This window comes from Caloenas nicobarica, chromosome Z, assembly GCF_036013445.1.
Source record: "Caloenas nicobarica isolate bCalNic1 chromosome Z, bCalNic1.hap1, whole genome shotgun sequence".
Classification (NCBI taxonomy): Eukaryota; Metazoa; Chordata; class Aves; order Columbiformes; family Columbidae; genus Caloenas; species Caloenas nicobarica.
Genome location: NC_088284.1, coordinates 97993543 through 98010610, shown reverse-complemented (window position 1 = coordinate 98010610; position 17068 = coordinate 97993543). Strand labels below are relative to the sequence as shown.

Sequence of the window (17068 nt, the reverse complement as noted above, 5' to 3'; positions counted from 1 at the left end):
CACCCATGGGCAGGCAGTCGCACTGCCACTGAAGCATGGCCAAGGGCACATTCATACCATCTGTGGGCATGACACGCTGCCTGTAAGAAGTATAGGGTGTTTCACTCTTCCAGATGTCCTCCTCACTTTCTGCCACAAGTAATGAGTTGCATATATGGCTGTCATGCAGGTCCTGCAGCAGCAAGCGCTGCAAAGGATGAGAAAAGATTGGTTCTGTTGCTTGCACAGCCCACAGAAGACAGCACAGAGAAGGGCTTAGGGCTGGACTGAGTCCCTTTTCCTTTGACCCCTAAGCTGAGACTCCACCAGCTGAACTGGGTCCCCAGGCCCTTCCCTGACCTGGGCTGAGACCAGGCAACCTCCAGAAGTGCTGTCTCACCTAAGCCATCTCACGACTTGCAGCTCTACCCCTGCCCTCTGCAGATTTGTTACCTGATTGACAACTCTGCAGATTTCACTGATCTTCTTCACCACCACCTGGTTGAGACTCTGGCACTCCCCTGGCTGCTCCTCTTCTGTCTCTGCTGATGCTGCCTTCTCCACACTCAGGCTGCTTTACAGGGAAGGGGAGAGAGGGGTCAGCAGAGCACCTGAACGGTGCCTGTTCCTTTGTGCTGGGAGCAGGAACACAATGAGGACAGGCGGCTGCTTTCCCCTTAGGGAGCATCAGTCTAGTCCTGCACCCACATGGGGCAGGAAGGAGATCCTTGTCGGAGATGAGGGAGTAGCAAAGAGGTTCTGGTACACAGAAGCCATGGCCAGACAGCGGGACCCTCCTTACCGTGTGTGATAATAGACCTCCACTCTGTCCTGCTGGATTTTTATGATGAGCCAGAAATCCGGCATGAGGGGACACCTGGGTTCATGGTCGCTCATCAGGGCCTCCTCATACTCTGAGTCACTGCTTCCCCCATCATAACCTGCAACGTATCCTTGATTCAGTCACAGGCTGCCGGGCAAGCCAGCCTCCTCCTGGGCACAGCAGCTCTCAGAGATCAGAGCCACTCACGAGCCCTGTCCTCAGGGGTCACCCCAGCACAGGCACACAGTCCCCCATGCCTCCACACTATCACATCACTGCCAGTGTCTGCCTGCACACTGTCAGTCACTCCTGCCCCAGCAGACTCACCCAGGTGGTCAGAGTCCATGCTGCCCTGGCTCGATACGAGGCTCTGCACGCGGCTGGGACGCTGCTTGCTGGAGCCTGCAAAGAGAAGAGGGGTTTGATGATGAGAAATCTGCTGGAGAAACATTCCACCACAGGACAACCAGGCAGCTACAGCCAAAACAGGGCACTTCCCTTCCTGAGGCTTAGGTACACCTTGCCCACATCCACAGCTCCTACCTTCCCTGCCCTGTGTCACGGACTCAGCCAAGCTTGCTGCAGATGGTGTCACCAATGGTGATTTTTCACTGTTGCCTTTTTCAGAGGATGAGGACGGCAGTGACTGTACGGTTGTCTCTAGAGCTGTCTCCTCCAGGGAGTCATGGCCAGGGGCTCTGCTCTGCTCAAGGCTCAGCACTTCTCCTGGGACCTGCACACAAGCCAAGGTTGCAAAAATGACCAGAAAAACAGGCGCTGGAAAATGTCCAATTATACTCCTGCATCCTACCTTCTGTTACCAGAGTGTCCCACACCTTCCCACCAACAGACTACCTCACTGTCTCTCACCTCATCCTGTGCGTGGCTACCTCCATGTGCAGGGTTTCCTGTGTCTGGTACAATGCGCGTCTCACTCTCCGGCCACCCCCAGAGACCCTGGGCTTCCTCTGGGAGGACACAGCTTGCATGGTGTAGCTCGGAGCCCTCTGCCTCTGCTTCACTGCTCCCCTCCTGGCCTGCCTGGCCCAGGGCCGTCCTGGTGGCCCCTCCAGCTGGCTGCTGCAAGCAGGGTGTCCCTGAAGGGTTTGGAGCTTCCTGCCTAGAGTGCAGGCGGCTGATGGAGACGTAGTGGTAGTCACTGCCTTCTGCATTGAGCATGTAGCCTGGCAGAGCCATTCTTCTGAACTCCTGCAACACAGGCAAGAATAAGCATCCCCCTAGCTTAGTGTATAACACTGTCTCAGGGTATTCTCCTTACCTCCTTGAACTTCTCGAGAGAGTGCTCAGGTCCAAAGACAAACTGGAGCAGCACCACCTCGCTGTGGCAGCTGGGCCGCCCCTTGGAGTTATAGATGTGGGTGGCCACTCGGTGCAGGATGGAAGTGCTGATGACCTGTGAGTGGCGCAGCGCAGACACAATCTCATCATCCAGAAGCCAACGAATCTGAGCAGAGCAAGGACACAGAGCAAGACCTGAGTGACCAGCATTTGCATGGCTGCCTCAGTTCTGATCCAAGTCTCACCAGGATGAGAGCAGCCCCTTGCATCACCTACATCCTCTCATCTCCTTCTGAAAGTACCTAAGAAAAGGTCTTTGGAAAAGAGGTCTGTCTGTCCCACCCCACCTGCAGTAAGAATTTTGACAGGGTGATTCCCACACTTTTAGGGAGCATAAGGCCAATGGCCTGCGTGATACCAGCAAGGCCTGAAAGTCACTTCAGTTGACAGAGGTTGCAAGTGGGAGCAGGCTAGGAAGCGTGGAACAGCATTGGTATGCTGTGGCCACATTGCTCCAGCCAGAAGTAAGTGGACGAGGCTGGCTTACCTCATTCATGGTGGCTTCAATAGCCTGCCTGTGTACTCCAGGAAGGTTGGAAAGTGCAGGGTGCCTAGGAGAGAGGAGAAGAACCAACCAGACATTCTCATTCATGCAGCCACCACAGTGCAGCTCCTAGGCAGCAAAAGGAGCCCATGAGGAGCTTGTTACATCTGCAGTGCCTTACCTCTCATCTCCAGTGGACGGGAGCCGTTCCAAGTTGTGCATGATATCCTCATCTGAGCGGAAAGAGGATGGCTGCCCCGGAGAGCGTGTGAAGGTCACGCTGCTCTCTGAGGTGCATCTGCCACAGGAGAGAGAGGAGGCTGAGCTCTGCTTTTGAGCCAGTGAGGATAAACAGACACAAGCTCTAGAGAGGGAAAAGGGATCTCCAGAGAAGGTGAGCCCATCTTGGAAAAAATCTTAGTTTTGTTAGGGCTGTAGGAGGCTCTGTGAGAAGGAGAAGGAGGCTGGGAAGGGCAGGCAGAGCGTGGGTGAGTGACTGGGCCTCTTTCCACCTACCTGTTGTGGAGAATGTCTGCGTTCACAACTTCTATCTCCAGGGGCAATGTCAGCACAAAGATGTCCAGGGTCACACAGAGGTCTCCCAAGTCAATGGTGTTCAAGCCCTGGCAGCTTTCCAGGCAGCCCAGAACTTCCCCTGAGGAGAGATCACAGACAAAGGGAATCAAGCAACTAACAGCTCTGCTTAGACACATACGCAGCCTGGTGGCAAGTAGAGAGACTGCAAGAGGTGGCTGTCCCACACAACTGGACAGGCCCAAGAAGGCCACCATCTTCCATGATGCTTTCAACCTTCCACAATCAATCCCACAGTAAGTGGGAGACTTAGTGAAAAAGCCCATGTCTGATGCTGGGAGACCCTGAGGGCTCCGTACAGGGTGGGCTGGTCCAGAAGGACTGCTGTTTAGGACACAGCATGTTTGTTCCAGTGGCTCCTCACCCAGCAGGGACCTGACAGAGGCCCTACTGCCCTTTAACCTCACAGCAAGGCTTGCTCTTACCTAGACAAGTTGGCAAGGACTGCACGGGCATGGAGCTGTGCTGGCTACGCAGCTTCACTGAGCAGGTGAGGTGTACAAAGAGTGGCGGCATCTCCTGCTCCAAAAACTCCTGTTCATTGAGCGAGTCCCCTCCCAGCACACTGAAGGAGTCATCATCCTGGTTCACCGTGTTGGAGTCCGAGAGGGAATCTGTATCAGGGAACTCGTGCTCCAGCTTCTCACGATACTCCACCTCCAGCTCTGGGTCGCTCTCTGTGGCAATGCAGCACCCAGACACAGTTCCTGTTGACAAAGGTTCCCTGTTAGTAAACCAGGCCCATATCTCCAGAGACTCCACCAGACACAGTCACGCTCTGAAAGGCATCACCACAGTGAGACTACAGACATGTTCTTGTCCAAGACAGAGCAAGCAAATGTTACCTTCTTCAGCTGCCAGTTCTGCCTCTGATCCCTCCATGTCCTCACTGCCTTTCCTGTCTGCCTGATCCCGAGATGCCTCTTCCTGAGATGAAGAGAGGAAGGGCAGATAGTAGAACCATGCCAGGCAGTGAAGCAGGCTCTCAATGGGCACCTCAGGTGCTCAGTCTACCCATGGATCTGCCAGCCCCAAATCCAGATCTGACACCAAGCAAAGCTGCTTCCCTCCACAAAGACCAGGTGACTGCCAGGGCAGCACCATGCCTACCTCTTTCTTGGCTGATGGTGGGCAATAGAAGAAATAGTGAGGATTTGATGGCACTGGCTTGAAATGTAAACTTCCAATTTCCAGGAATTTTTCCTAGAAGAGAAATCCCAAATATGCAACAGATGTTCAACTCTACCCTCCTGCAGGATCCAAGCCAAGCTCCCATGTTCCTCACCTGGATAATTTTATGCAAGTCAGGGTGTGCTTGGCAGGGCTGTCCAATTTCCAGCAGTGAGAGGGGAAACTCTGAACAGCAGCTGGTGCCCACACTGCTCTTTGGCTCCTCTGTGGGGCTAGTGATGTTACGGGAGTCCTGCTCGCTGTAGTCCTCCATTTCCGCGCTGACAGGATTGTGGACATATCAGACAAGTAAATCAAGAAGTGAGAGTAGTTATATGTATTATCTACTCTGCAAGCACCCCACCTCACAGCTCCCCAAACCTCATCTATGTAAACACAACGTGACTTACACAGCCCCCACCCCCACAGCCCCAGAAACCCTCCTGCCACCCACTAACCCAGATAAACGCTCTGGCTGTCTGAAGCCAGGCCAGAGGCAGTTTAACCACACTGATCCTGTGGCCAGGTACTTGACACCGCATTACACGCCCTCCCTGGGAAAGAGGGACACGTGGCTGAGTACAGGGACAGGCCTGGCACAATCTGAACACCAAGTCCAGGGCACCGCCTAGCAAACACCACCATGCCAGCACACCCTGTGTCTTGGCAGCACAGACCAGAGCATGAAGTGCAGGCCCGTGCTCACTCCGCAGCTCCATGACAGAATCAGTTCCTAAAGCTCAGAAAAAGCAACCTGGGGAGTGGGATGTTATTTGATCAAAAGTACTCCCCAGGTAATTGAATTAGCAATACAGATGGCAGATCTGGTTGCAATGTGTCACAAGCTGTATGTCCTTCAGTAATGTTTACACAAACTGCATTGAGATATGTGATCCATAATATCTTATAAACAAAAAAAGTTCCCACAGTTTTTCTCTGGGAAAACAGTACTTGAAGTCCAAACACTGACTGTTGTTCAAAACCACAGCCTCATCTCAATGACTTACAGTACAAGAACTAGGATTTGGGATCCCAAACAAATGCTAGTGAAATCACATAAGGAAACTGAAAATAGTCAAGTGCAAACAGATGACAAAGAACCTAAAAAGGGTGCTTCTTCTACAGACACTAAGGCACAGCACAATACTTTTTCCCCTCCTTAAGTTTCCAGAGGCAATACAAACCTCAGAAATACCCTAAGAAACAACAAAAGTTTCGCATTAAGCCTATTCCAATTCTGCCTTGATATTTCTCTTGTGAATTTTTTCCAGAGATTTAGTTTTTAAAAATGTCAATTTATTCATTAGAAAAATACAACAAACCTGTCATTTTCACCAGAGTCAACATCAAACTCAAATGAGTCAAGCAGAAGGAGATGCATAATTTCTCCAGAAACAAGTCTTAGAGTTGCAGACAAACTGCCCTTCAGCTAAGGCCAGATGGGACGGCAATGAGCTAAGACTACAAAAGAAAGTGAAAGCATGGATGTCACCAGAGATTATAAAAAAGAGAAGGTCCTGGTGGGTACCATACCAGGTGGGTATCCCACTGGAAATATCTCTGGTTCTGTTAAACCCTGCCCTACAACATTCCTTCTAGCAGGCCAGGAGATGCTTGAATAAAGATCTGTCCTGGCCCAATGCTAAAAACAGAAGCAAGATCGAGGTGGGCCCCTACCTTGATTCAGAGACCAAGACACCCCGTTCCCTAGAGCTCTGCTCCTCTTCTTGCTCTATGCTGCCCACTTGGAAGCTGGCTGTCTTGCAGTGCGTATGGAAATGTTGGTGGCTCTCTCGGAATGAGCGGACATGGCTGCACACCGTCAGCAGGAAGTTGGTGATATCGATCTCTTGGAGTAGCTCCTCACAGTAGTCCATGGCTGTAAGTAGGTCCTGGGAGCTGATGCTGTGTGACTGCTGAAGGCTCTTGAACAGCCCTACAGATCAAACACAGTGCTTGAGCACCCCACCGCAAAGATGCAAGGCCATGGGAGTCAGGCAATAGCCACATACAGCTTTTCACCATGTCCCAACACAGCGCTGCAGTCAGCACAGGTGCTGGGAGAAAAGACTCAGCCACCAGGATGTCTCATGCTACAGGTTAGCCCGGACTTGTGTCACGCCAGAGTGGCCTAGGGATCTGCCACCCTGAAAGTGAGAGGAAAAAGTCAAAGAAGGGATACTCCCTCCACAGCGCTGCACGGGTCCAGGAACAGCCTATGCAAGGCCCATAGGGAACGTGCAGAGACATCTTTAAATCCCTCCTGTTGGGAGATCAGTCTCACAGCTCCTCCCTCTGCTCAGTGTAATAACACATGAAAAATGTGACATTGCTTTCTTAAAAGAAGATCCAGGGTCCAGCCCCAACTCCAACCCCGTCCCAGCTCCCATCACACCACTCCTCACCTTTCACATAGCACTGGTGGGAATGCTCCTGCAGCAGCGTGCAGTAACCCACCAGCTCCTTATGCTTGTGGTCTAGCCAAGCAGCAGTGGGAGGACGTTCCAGAGACTGGGACCTGGAAAAGAGGAACCGCAGACTTCAGTGCCATTGAAGCACGTTTTAGACCATAAACGTCTCTGGCACCAGTAAAGCAAGGCCCTAGAGCACATGCAGGCCGTGTCTGCTATAAGGCAGAGGACCAAGCCAAGAGAATAAGGCAGGGCTGAAGCCAGCCTCTTGTCAAGAAATCTCCTCAGTTTCCTGTCTAGGAATCAAGTACGGTTGTTATTACCTGAAAAAGATGTCCCGGGGAGGACGGTGTGCCCGCGGGCTGACAAGCTGCTCTCGTAACAGCTCCAAAGAGCAGCTGTAGATATAAATGGGGCAGCGAAATCGGCGGCACTCGCCTAGCTCAGACTGCGAGTTCTGGTGACAGAAGGAGATATGTACATCTCTCCGTGAGGGGCCATTCTGTTCTCCAGGGTCACAGCTCACTTCTGCAAAAGAAACAAACCTGAGATAAGGGCCTTCAGTGGGCTCCTTGTTCCTGGTCTGCAAGCTCACAGCCCTCACAGCAGCACCCACAGGTACTTATCAGTTTTACAAGCTTCTTTCCCCTCAAACCTCAGGGGCCATTCTCCTCACTCAGAACTCAACCATTTGGTCCAGTGCTCTGGCCACACAGATCTCCTTCTTGGGCAGCTATGATGGCTCACCACCACCTTCTGCAGCAGCACAACCCTCCACCCTCATTGCAGGCCTGGCTGACTGCACCAGGGGCTGTGCAATTAAATCCTATATACCGCAGGACCTGTGGTCTTCTCCCTAAGACAATGTGCTGCTGGTAGTGCCAGGATGGATCGTGACACAAGAGTCACCGACTTCCCAGTGTAGCCCAGTACAGCCATTCCTAGCAGCTTCTATGTACCTGCAGCCTCCTTGCCCACAGGGAGGCAGCCTTAGGCTGTGGGCACTCAGCTCCCATTACATTCCCTCACCCCACCATGAAAAATGTGAAAGCTGGCTGAGGCTTCACTGTGCCGTTTGTCCTGACTCTGGCTCTGCTGACTGCCAGGCAGGAGCTGACAGGCTCTAGCAGCCTGTTATTCCTTCTGCCTCAATCTGCCCAGCAGTGTGCTCAGGTATAGCAAGGATACCAATACTTCAGCAAGGTGCTGTCCTGAGGGCAGTACCGTGGGCTGGTGTTATGCTGAGGGTAGGTAACGGCACTGCAGCATCCCCTTCTTCAGCCTCAGCCCTGACTCGCTCCACACAGACAGGTCCCAGAGGGTCCTCTCCAGATTGACTCTCATCTTTTGGAGGTTTGTCCAACCCACAAGCCATCAACTTCTGTACATCTGGAAGAAAACAAACTAAAATCACTCTCTGTCCAGTGAGAACAGTTTAACTCCTCCATCTACATTCCCAAGAGGGCAGATGTCCCTGGAACCTCTTTGTGTGTGGGAGCAGCTCCACAGAGTGCTTCCAGCTGGGCCTAGCAGCCTTCGCCAGCAGCTCAGTGGAAGCCAGACCAGTGCCAATGTCCAGAAGCAGGGACTCTCCCAGACTATCCCATTACCAGTCTCCTTACTCAATTAACAACCCTACTGGGAAAACAGTCCAACGGTTACAGCCAGCCACATCCTCTGCCTGAAAACACTATGTGGGCAGCACCATGTCCAAGGACAGAAGAGCAAGACATTCGGCGCTTCACACTACTCTGTTCCTGGCCATATGGTGCAAAAAGACTGGGTCTAGACTCCACTGTTCAATTTTCCCTCCATCCTACCAAAGCTGAATCTGCTTTTGCTGTTTTCTTGAGAAGCTGCTACCTCATCTTGCTCCCCACAACAGGTGGCCTCACCTGAGAAGGTGGCTGGCAGGAAGGTCAGGAACACATGCTGCGGGTTGACCAACTTGGCATAACATCGCCATTGCGGGGGAAAGGGCCCCATCGTGTCACTCAGGGTCATGTCATCCTCAGGCAGTTCTGTGTTGCCAAGGCTCTGATGAAAGAGCAGAAGCTGGATAAGCTCATAGCACATCGCACAGGCCTACTCTGAGTCAGGTAGCAACCATGCTGAAATCACTCTGGCCACCCCCTGCACCATTCTCAGAGCAGCTACTGTAAAAGGCTAGGCCCACGGTGAGTGCAACTATTCACACACCCACAAGATTCCTGCTTGACTTCAGCCACAGGCTACAGCTTAAGCTGCTACCAAGCATGGGGAAAACACCAGCCTTTCAACCTGTTCTCAACCTTCCTGCTAACTCTCCTGCTCTTCAACAGCTGCCACCTTGCCTTCAGAGGGGGCTCGGGAGGAGGACCAGTACCTGCAGAGTACTTGTGGAGCCAGTCATATCCCTGGTGCCATTGCTGCCAACAAGATGATAGGATGCAGAAGCATCCTGCTGCTCCAGGGTGCCAGCAGCTTTCAGGGTTTCTTCTGAAATGGAGCACAGAGAAACCAACTTGAGAAACACCAGCCAAGGAAGAGACTTGAAAGCAAGGCTTCCAAAACCCCCCAGCTCTCAATGTCACTGCTGCCACACTCCTGGCCCTTACCTTTGATCACAGGGAGTGTGAAGGGGGGTTGATGGCCATCGCGATCCCGTTGCAGAACTTGCTCCATGAAAGCCACATGATCAGCATCAGCCATGGGGATTTCCCGGTCACTGAGGTCATGCTGCAGGCAGCCATGGAAGAGGTTTAGTAGCATTTCATTGGGCACAAACGCAGAGTCCTTGGTCACCTCCTCATTCTCTGCTCCAAAACAGAACCATGGCAGCTTCAGAGACAGAATCTCCACAGCTACCACCTGTCCAGTCCCCCAAAAGACAGCCCTTTACATAGTGACACTTCCACACAGCCAGGCATTTCCCACAGCACCTCTGTAAGGCTGACTTGGAGAGTGTTGAGTAACCTCTGGTCTTCCAGCATCATTAGCCACCCTGCACTGACTCATTCTGCTACTGTAACTGTTCTGGAGATGTTTGGGGCTAAAGACAAGAAACCACCAGCACAGAGCAACAGTCTAGGTTTAATGTTTTTGAAAGCACCTCTTCCAAAACTATAATTCCAAGAAAAACAGCAATATTCCTGCACAGCCCTCGGGCTGCAGAGATGGGAAGAACAGCATTGAGCTACTGAAAGAGGCATGGCAGCTCTCACATGCCTGCTGCCCAGGGAGACAAGCACACAGAGCAGGGTGCCCACAGCCATGGAGTTAGGAGAAGAGGAGGCAGATGGTGAAGTGGCACCTACCTTTTGTCAGCATTAGGAAGAACATTTCAACCTGCTGGCACCTGGGCAACAGCTTCATAAGGTTGAAGTGGAATGGGACCTCATGTACTCGAAAACCAGCCCCCATGTCTGGATCTGCAACAAGAACTGGGAATGTAACACATCTGTGGGCACCACATGGCCCTGCTTGCCAGGTCACCTCCATGTGCACAGTGCCAGCCCTAAACACGGTGAAGGCAGCACAAGTGAAGGTAACACAGCAACGCTGCCCAAGTCTCTCTGCTTAGGAGGGCAGAGGGATACATAGAATGAATGTGAGGAGCAGGCAAAGCCTACTGGAGGCTGCAGCAGGTTGTGAGCTGCCTGCAGAGAGGCAGCTTGCTGGAAGAGTCCCCTGGGCTTATTGCCACATTCACATAAAGGAGCCCCTCTCATAGAATTACAGAATGGTTGAGGTTGGAAAGGACGTCTGCAGGTCATCTGGTCCGCCCCCCCCGCTCAAGTAAGGTCACCTAATCACGCTTCCAGTCTGGGCAGAAAGCCTCAATGCTTTTTTGACCTTCCCAGAATGAAGCCATGTCTCTGGCACAAGTGCAATAGAGTGATCCACAGCCAAAGTCAAGAAAGTCATTGTCAAAATACCTGTTCCACCATCCAGAAACTTCTAATGGGCCCTGAGACATTCAGGGTCCAGCTGTCTCTTGCTCCATCAAATCTGCTCAGACATATATGCTGGACTCACCTTCAGAAGCTTTGGTGTCTGAAGGAGGGCAGACCCAGTCCTTGTTCTGGCACAACTGGCTGATGTACTCAAAGGTCAGCACAGTGGCAATGCACGCAAGGTCCCGGGGAAAGAGCTGCAATAAGCAGTCAAGGCTCAGCTGTATGCAGCAGAATTATTACCCCCAAATGCAGGAGAAAACAGTCTAAAAGCAAGGGGAGGAAACACCCATAATCCCATCCCCTGATTTGCCCTACTCTCAGTCATTGTTCCCTCCTTCTCCACCAGCCCTTCAGCCTCTTTTTGCCTTGTTCAGGAGGTACATGGGCAGCACTGCCTGCAATCCCTGCTCTGGTCCAGCTCACTCCCCTCCAATGGAAAAAGCTCTTGACAAAGTAATTTGCATTTTCCCACCTATCCCAGAGCAGCACTGCATCCACTGTCTTGCAATCCAGAAAACTTTTCTATCCAGAAGCCCAGTTCTTCTTTTAGAAATCTCCGACTCTTTAGTTAACAGCATTCCCTTCTCTTCTGGCCCTCAATAATTCACCTGCAGTGCTTGTTGTGGTGCACCTGCAAAATAACCCCTTCTCCTTCCACAAAAGAGCCCATGTCCCTACCCCTCCAGGAACTCACCGCTTTAGGTATTTTCTGGTAGGGCAAGCCATGGAGGTGCTTCCAATTCTCAGCAGTACTGTGGACAAGGCCACTCTGTGGCTCTACCCAGCATTCAGTGACCAGGTTCAGTTCTGTGTCCACTTCAATGGCCTCTACCTCTGTATCATTGTCATCATCTGTGGAAAAGCTGGAGGAAAGACATAAGGCAAGTCCTGCGAGATGGCCCAGAGCCAGCAGCTCCTCACAGAGCTATAAGAGCAGCCACACAAACCAAGGCAAAGCCCCAGCTAACTGGTGATCAATCCATAACAGCCAGTTGTCTGCACTAGATGACAGGGGACTCCTTCCTTCCCACACTGCCCACGACTCCACTGCCAGCCCCTCCCTGGGAGAAAAAGCCTCACCTGTCCTTGGTGGAGGTGGAGTGCGGTGGGAAGAGGATGTACTGGACGACACAGGTGTGCTTCTCCCTGCCACCAGTGCTCTCACTTGAGCTGTCAGTCTGGAGGTGAGACACTGCATGAGCCTGGCCAGCAGCAACAGCCCACACTTACCCAGTGCCCCCCACAAACACAGCCGCATTGCCCAGCTCCACTAGCAGCGGTGGTGAGAGGGAGCCCGTCCCAGCCCAAACAACTCCTTCAGCACAGCATGGCCCTGCCGGCAAAGCAGCTCTGTAACTGCAGATGAAGACAGGAAAATGCCCAACCCACAAGCTCCTGTACTGCAGGGGAGGATGCAGGTCTCCCACCACACTACATGACAAGGTTATGTGCTAGAAGTGGATGGGAAATCCCATCACAGGAAGGTGAATCCACCTCAGAAGAAGCAATGAAGGATTGTGTCCACACTGGAGCACCCAGACTTACCTGTATGGGCAGCTCCAGCACCATATTGATAATTCCATCCCCACTGGAGGCAAAGTGGAAACCCTCTGACAGACGAACCCTGGCAACAGAGAGTCAGTCAGACATGGAGGGCTTTTCTACCTATACTGCAAGCCTTACATACAAGAATGACTGTACCCTTCACCCCATAACACCTTCCTTCCCAAGACAGGGAGCTACCCACAGACAACAGGTAGATGTTACACTTTGCACAGGACAGCCTGTGTGAAGATCAGCATAGTCCACAGTAATGCCTTTTGTTCTTTTGTATGTTTTCCAGGACTCTCCTTTCTCTCAACTGCAGCTGCAGAACTTGGTAAAGCACTGGCCCAAGCAGCTGTAGAGGCTGTGTTCAGGGTCAAAACCCTCTGCACAGCAGCTTCAGCTGTTACCCATAACAAGGCCTCAGATCCACCCTGCTTTCCCTGCATCCCCAGGACCAGCTGGAGATATCACCCTGTTCAGGTCTGTGACTTACTCCGTGAGTATGGAAAGGAGCTGGGCTACAGCGGTGATGGGCACAGCCGGTGCCATCCCCGACTGGACACTCCAGATCCAGCGCTGGTGATAGAAGTAGCGGGACAGCGAGGCCAGGGTGGAAGAGGCAGTACGGTTGGCCACCATAGTGAGCGGGCCAGACACTGGGGGATGCTCCAAGTTGAGAATGAAGGGGGCTCGATAGTCAGAGGGCAGCTTCTCATACCTAGAAGGCAGAAGTGTGGCTCACTGAGGTGGAAAGCAAGCTTTGCTCGGGGCCAGAGCTGTATGGATTCACAGCCTGCTTGCTGGGCCCAGGATAGAGCCCTCCAGCAGCCCATGGCAAGCCCAGCACAGGATCCTGCTCAGACAGTGCTACCTAAACGTACTTCTGCATCATATCATTTAAAAGTAACAAATCTGCCTGTCCAGCAAGACTTCCAGCTGAAGGGCACAGCCCTCCCAGATGACAGCTGCTATTCCCAGCCACGCAACCCAAACCCACCCCAACAAGCACCAGATTCACGGCACTCTCATCCTGCAAGTGGCAGCACCACCCACAGAGTCTTCTCTCTCCCACTTCCCAGGGCAGGAGGCTGTGCTGGTGGCCCAGATCTCTATCACTACCTGATGAGTAGCTTCTCCAAGGGTTTGTGCAGCACAACGAGGCAGGGTCTGTCTGAGAGGGCTGATGGGGCCCCAGCCACAGGTGGAGACTTGGAGGGAGAACTATTGCCAAACATTTTCCTCTTTGCTTTTGGAGTGGCCTCCTTGCTCTGGACCCTGTGGGGAAAGCGCAGCTGCAAGATTCGGTCCCGTAACTCCTCCACTATCTGTCATGGCAAAAGCAAAAGGTAAACGTGACCACCTTTGTCTGGAGACATAAGCTACTCAAAATAAGCTTCCAGAACAAGAGCTTGACTAAAAGGAATAGAATGCTCCTTAAATACACAGATGAGCAGGAGTTAAAGGTAATTTTACTTCTGAGGCACTAGTGAGGGCAAGACCAAGATGACACAAGACTCTTACATCCACATTTTAACAACTACAAATATTTTTAAAAGCAAAGGAAAGGTCCAAAAAACAAAGATGATTTCAAGGCTGAAGAAATCGCCTTCCATAACTTTCAAATTAATTGCATGCCACCTCCTCCACAGAAGCAGTCTGAGTACCCACCCTCATTCCTCCCCTCTTCAACAGCCTACAGTTAGTGTAAACTAGTATATATAAGACAGAGCCAGACTGTTCCCACAGCTGATGTGTTTCCCCACTATCACATTCATGCATCAAACCTTTATGGTAAAAGCTTTTAAGAGCTTAGGTTATTTTTTACGTTAATGTTTACCCAGATACTTTTAAACCAACTTCCCAATTACTCTTTTTAGCTTTCAGCAGCCCTGAATATGGTTCTACCCACACCAGCATCTGATCCTCACAATGCCTCAGTGTTTTCTTTGAAATTCCATGGTTAGGTTTCTTTTCACGATCTTTGTTCAACTCCTTTTAATTTCCATCACCATCGTAGGTAAACAAGAGAACAGCAGCTCTCCGTCTCCCTCAACACTAATTGTTTCAGCAACTTTCCCCATCATTATTATGTTCTTTTCAAGGAACGGAGTGCCCCGAAACCCAAACGTGAAGCAGAGCTCTTTTCTGCACTGCGATGCCACTGGGCTCCCCTTCGTGGTTTCATACTGATAATACAGAATAGCTGATGTTGTTTGAGCACCCAAATCCAAGGTGCATTATTTGGCAGTTATCAATACTGGCTTCCAGCCACCATTGTGCTGCTTAGGTGTCCACAAAGCACATAGGTTGAAAGGGCAGAAAACCACAAATAGCTTTGTTCCACCTGCAGGTTTTCCCTCACTACCTGGCTACCTCCCTGCAGGTAAGTTCCCTACCCTTTGACTAGTAAAAAGATTGAGAAAACCACAAACAGCTTCTGCTTTGATTTGAGTTTCCTTGCCTTGTTCCCCAAGACAGTTTCTGCTTTACAACACCCCATTCTTGCTCCAGTTCTACAGCAGGGCCCTATATGGGAGTCTCATCAAGAGCCTTCTGAAAGTCAGGCTGTATCAAGTGCTTTCCTTCCCCTAAACACTGGAAATTTGAATAGGTCAACACAAAAAACCCTTTCTCCTTAAACAAGGCAGGCTGAGTTCTACTGCCATCCTCCACACTGGCTAGCTAATCAGCCTTATGGCAGGCAAAAAGAAACCAAACCAAAATATTTTGCATGACTAAATATAGCTCCTGGTGCAACGATCTGGAGCTTGCCCAGAGCTGCAGGGTGTGCTGCCCATCTCACTTCTTCTTCATGAGACAGGTATTAACTTACACCTGCCAGAGGGAACTCCTTCATAAAACCCCTCACTTGGCATTACCAGCCCATGTGTTGGCCCAGCAACCAGTGCCCAAGGCCTGGATCCCCTGAAGACATGAACACATAGATCCTCCAGAGTGCCAGAGCATTTAGTATTATCTGGGTTCATTATCTCAGAAAGAGATGGTCCTTCCCATGTTTATCACCTACTCCTCGGACTAATCTAACACTAAAGCTAAGAGAGACAAACGAGAGAATTCTTTCACGAAGACAAAACATCAAGGTTTAATGATAAACCTCTTGTTTATAACAAAAGGTTCATACAGCTTAATAGCAGGACAACTTTCTCATGCTTACTGTTTTACCCAGGAACACTTAGACTCGTCTCAGCCATTACAGCTGGAGAAACAGTCCATGCAGGAACCCCACCTTCCACGTCTGACTAGGGCAGCCCACTTCTTGTGATACAAAGAGGTTATTAAAAGTCTACCTAGCAGACTTGCATCTCTTTAGAACATTGTGTGGGTATTAGATTTTTTTCTCTCCCTGCATTGCTCATATGGGGCATTGTTCACATTTTAACTCTAACTCCTCCTTGCCCAAATGATACAATATACGTATGCAATTCACCACCTACTGAAGCAGACAGCATAAGAAATGTGTAGCACATCCATCACAGAGGTCCCTACAGATGAGTCAGACAAGTATCTGGTGTTCCTGACACAAAGTATCGGTTGTGGTTTTGGTCACAAGGATAGACTAGATAACCTTTGAGTCATTTAAAGCCCCACACTTGAATTAAGCAGTAGGAAAAACATTCAGGTGACCAGCTATTCTATTGATCATTGAGTGTTTGGGTTTAGTTCTTTCACAGACTTAACACTGAAAGCTTTGTCCAAACTGTCCGTTTCTGTTACAGTAACTTCACACCCACCTAAGCCTTAACATAGTAGTTAGTTGTTAGAAGATATCTGCCCACAGTGTCACCTGTGATCTACCCGCCACTTCCACATCCGGAACTTCTTGCTCTGCTCCTACCCCAGGAAGCAGCCAGGCAGCTCTCACCTTGTTCCTGGCCTGGGCAGGTGTGCCAATGGGGAACCCCAGCCGGAGAACCATGCAGGGAGCTTTGGAGATGATCCGCACCACATAAAACGAGGTAGGTGTGGGATCTTCAGAGCTAGGGGAGGAGGGATTAAGACAGGGCTGAAATAGCATGATCTTGCTGCTCTGTCATGTCAGACCTAGCAGAGGCCTGCTCTCCAGAGAGCTCAACAGCCCACACAACTTGGCAGCACCACATGTCAGTTCTAGTACGCACAAACCCTGCAGCTGGCTTCCCTCTCCCTCTTGGCTGCACCTGGAACCCAGTGGCAGCAGTTCAGAATATGCAGGGTTTCATATGTGCTTGCCATGCTCTTATCCCCTCCTCTAGACATCTGCTTCTAGCCCATCACGGCGTACTGGTCTAACTCGATCTCTGGTCTGGCCATATGCCCGATTCCCCACACGGGACTGCTTCAAAGCCACTCACCCGTGTATCAGTTTGACGTAGGAGTAGCCCTCCACCAGCACAAAGCTGCTCCAGTCCCGCAGCAAGGAGGTGAGCGCCGAGTGAGAGATGCGGCACTGGATAGTGCTGTAGCGGCCGTTGTTGCCCGGCGTGTGTAGGTGCTTGGGCACAGGCCTGCAGGGTGTGGCAGAAAGTCCTTTTAGAACCACAGTTTCTCTTCTTTCCCCATGTCAGCCCATCCTCTGACTAGTACACCAGCTTTATTCCTCCAAAGCAGCCCACTCCCAAGCACCTCCACTGCCTGTGCCTGATGGCCAGCGTCACACTCCCCGAGTGCACAGGGATCCTGCTCTCTGCCTTGCAGAGAACATACCCTTGTATCGTTTCTACCTCCCTTCATTCAATATATGGCTAATATTCACATAACTCTG

The 17068-nt window shown here is 51.2% G+C and overlaps 1 protein-coding gene across 4 annotated transcripts in view; it reads right to left on the bottom strand.

Annotated features, from left to right (window-relative positions):
- SZT2 (SZT2 subunit of KICSTOR complex) overlaps positions 1-17068 on the bottom strand; it is a 57424-nt gene that overhangs the window by 23756 nt on the left and 16600 nt on the right. For 2 of the 4 annotated variants that reach the window (XM_065655568.1, XM_065655570.1), the window contains exons 13-42: positions 16659-16811; positions 16190-16304; positions 13426-13631; positions 12800-13024; positions 12304-12382; positions 11839-11936; positions 11453-11621; positions 10838-10952; positions 10117-10230; positions 9418-9615; positions 9186-9298; positions 8716-8857; positions 8045-8209; positions 7144-7348; positions 6815-6927; positions 6087-6345; positions 4525-4690; positions 4350-4442; positions 4085-4166; positions 3665-3946; positions 3162-3300; positions 2827-2943; positions 2649-2712; positions 2082-2267; positions 1673-2011; positions 1346-1535; positions 1130-1204; positions 782-920; positions 433-553; positions 58-187 (exon numbers count right to left, since the gene is read on the bottom strand). In XM_065655568.1, the coding sequence (XP_065511640.1) occupies positions 58-187; positions 433-553; positions 782-920; positions 1130-1204; positions 1346-1535; positions 1673-2011; positions 2082-2267; positions 2649-2712; positions 2827-2943; positions 3162-3300; positions 3665-3946; positions 4085-4166; positions 4350-4442; positions 4525-4690; positions 6087-6345; positions 6815-6927; positions 7144-7348; positions 8045-8209; positions 8716-8857; positions 9186-9298; positions 9418-9615; positions 10117-10230; positions 10838-10952; positions 11453-11621; positions 11839-11936; positions 12304-12382; positions 12800-13024; positions 13426-13631; positions 16190-16304; positions 16659-16811 (4592 nt within the window). The remainder of the gene's footprint in view (positions 1-57; positions 188-432; positions 554-781; positions 921-1129; positions 1205-1345; positions 1536-1672; positions 2012-2081; positions 2268-2648; positions 2713-2826; positions 2944-3161; positions 3301-3664; positions 3947-4084; positions 4167-4349; positions 4443-4524; positions 4691-6086; positions 6346-6814; positions 6928-7143; positions 7349-8044; positions 8210-8715; positions 8858-9185; positions 9299-9417; positions 9616-10116; positions 10231-10837; positions 10953-11452; positions 11622-11838; positions 11937-12303; positions 12383-12799; positions 13025-13425; positions 13632-16189; positions 16305-16658; positions 16812-17068) is intronic. The other 2 variants (XM_065655569.1, XM_065655571.1) reach the window with 1 other exon arrangement.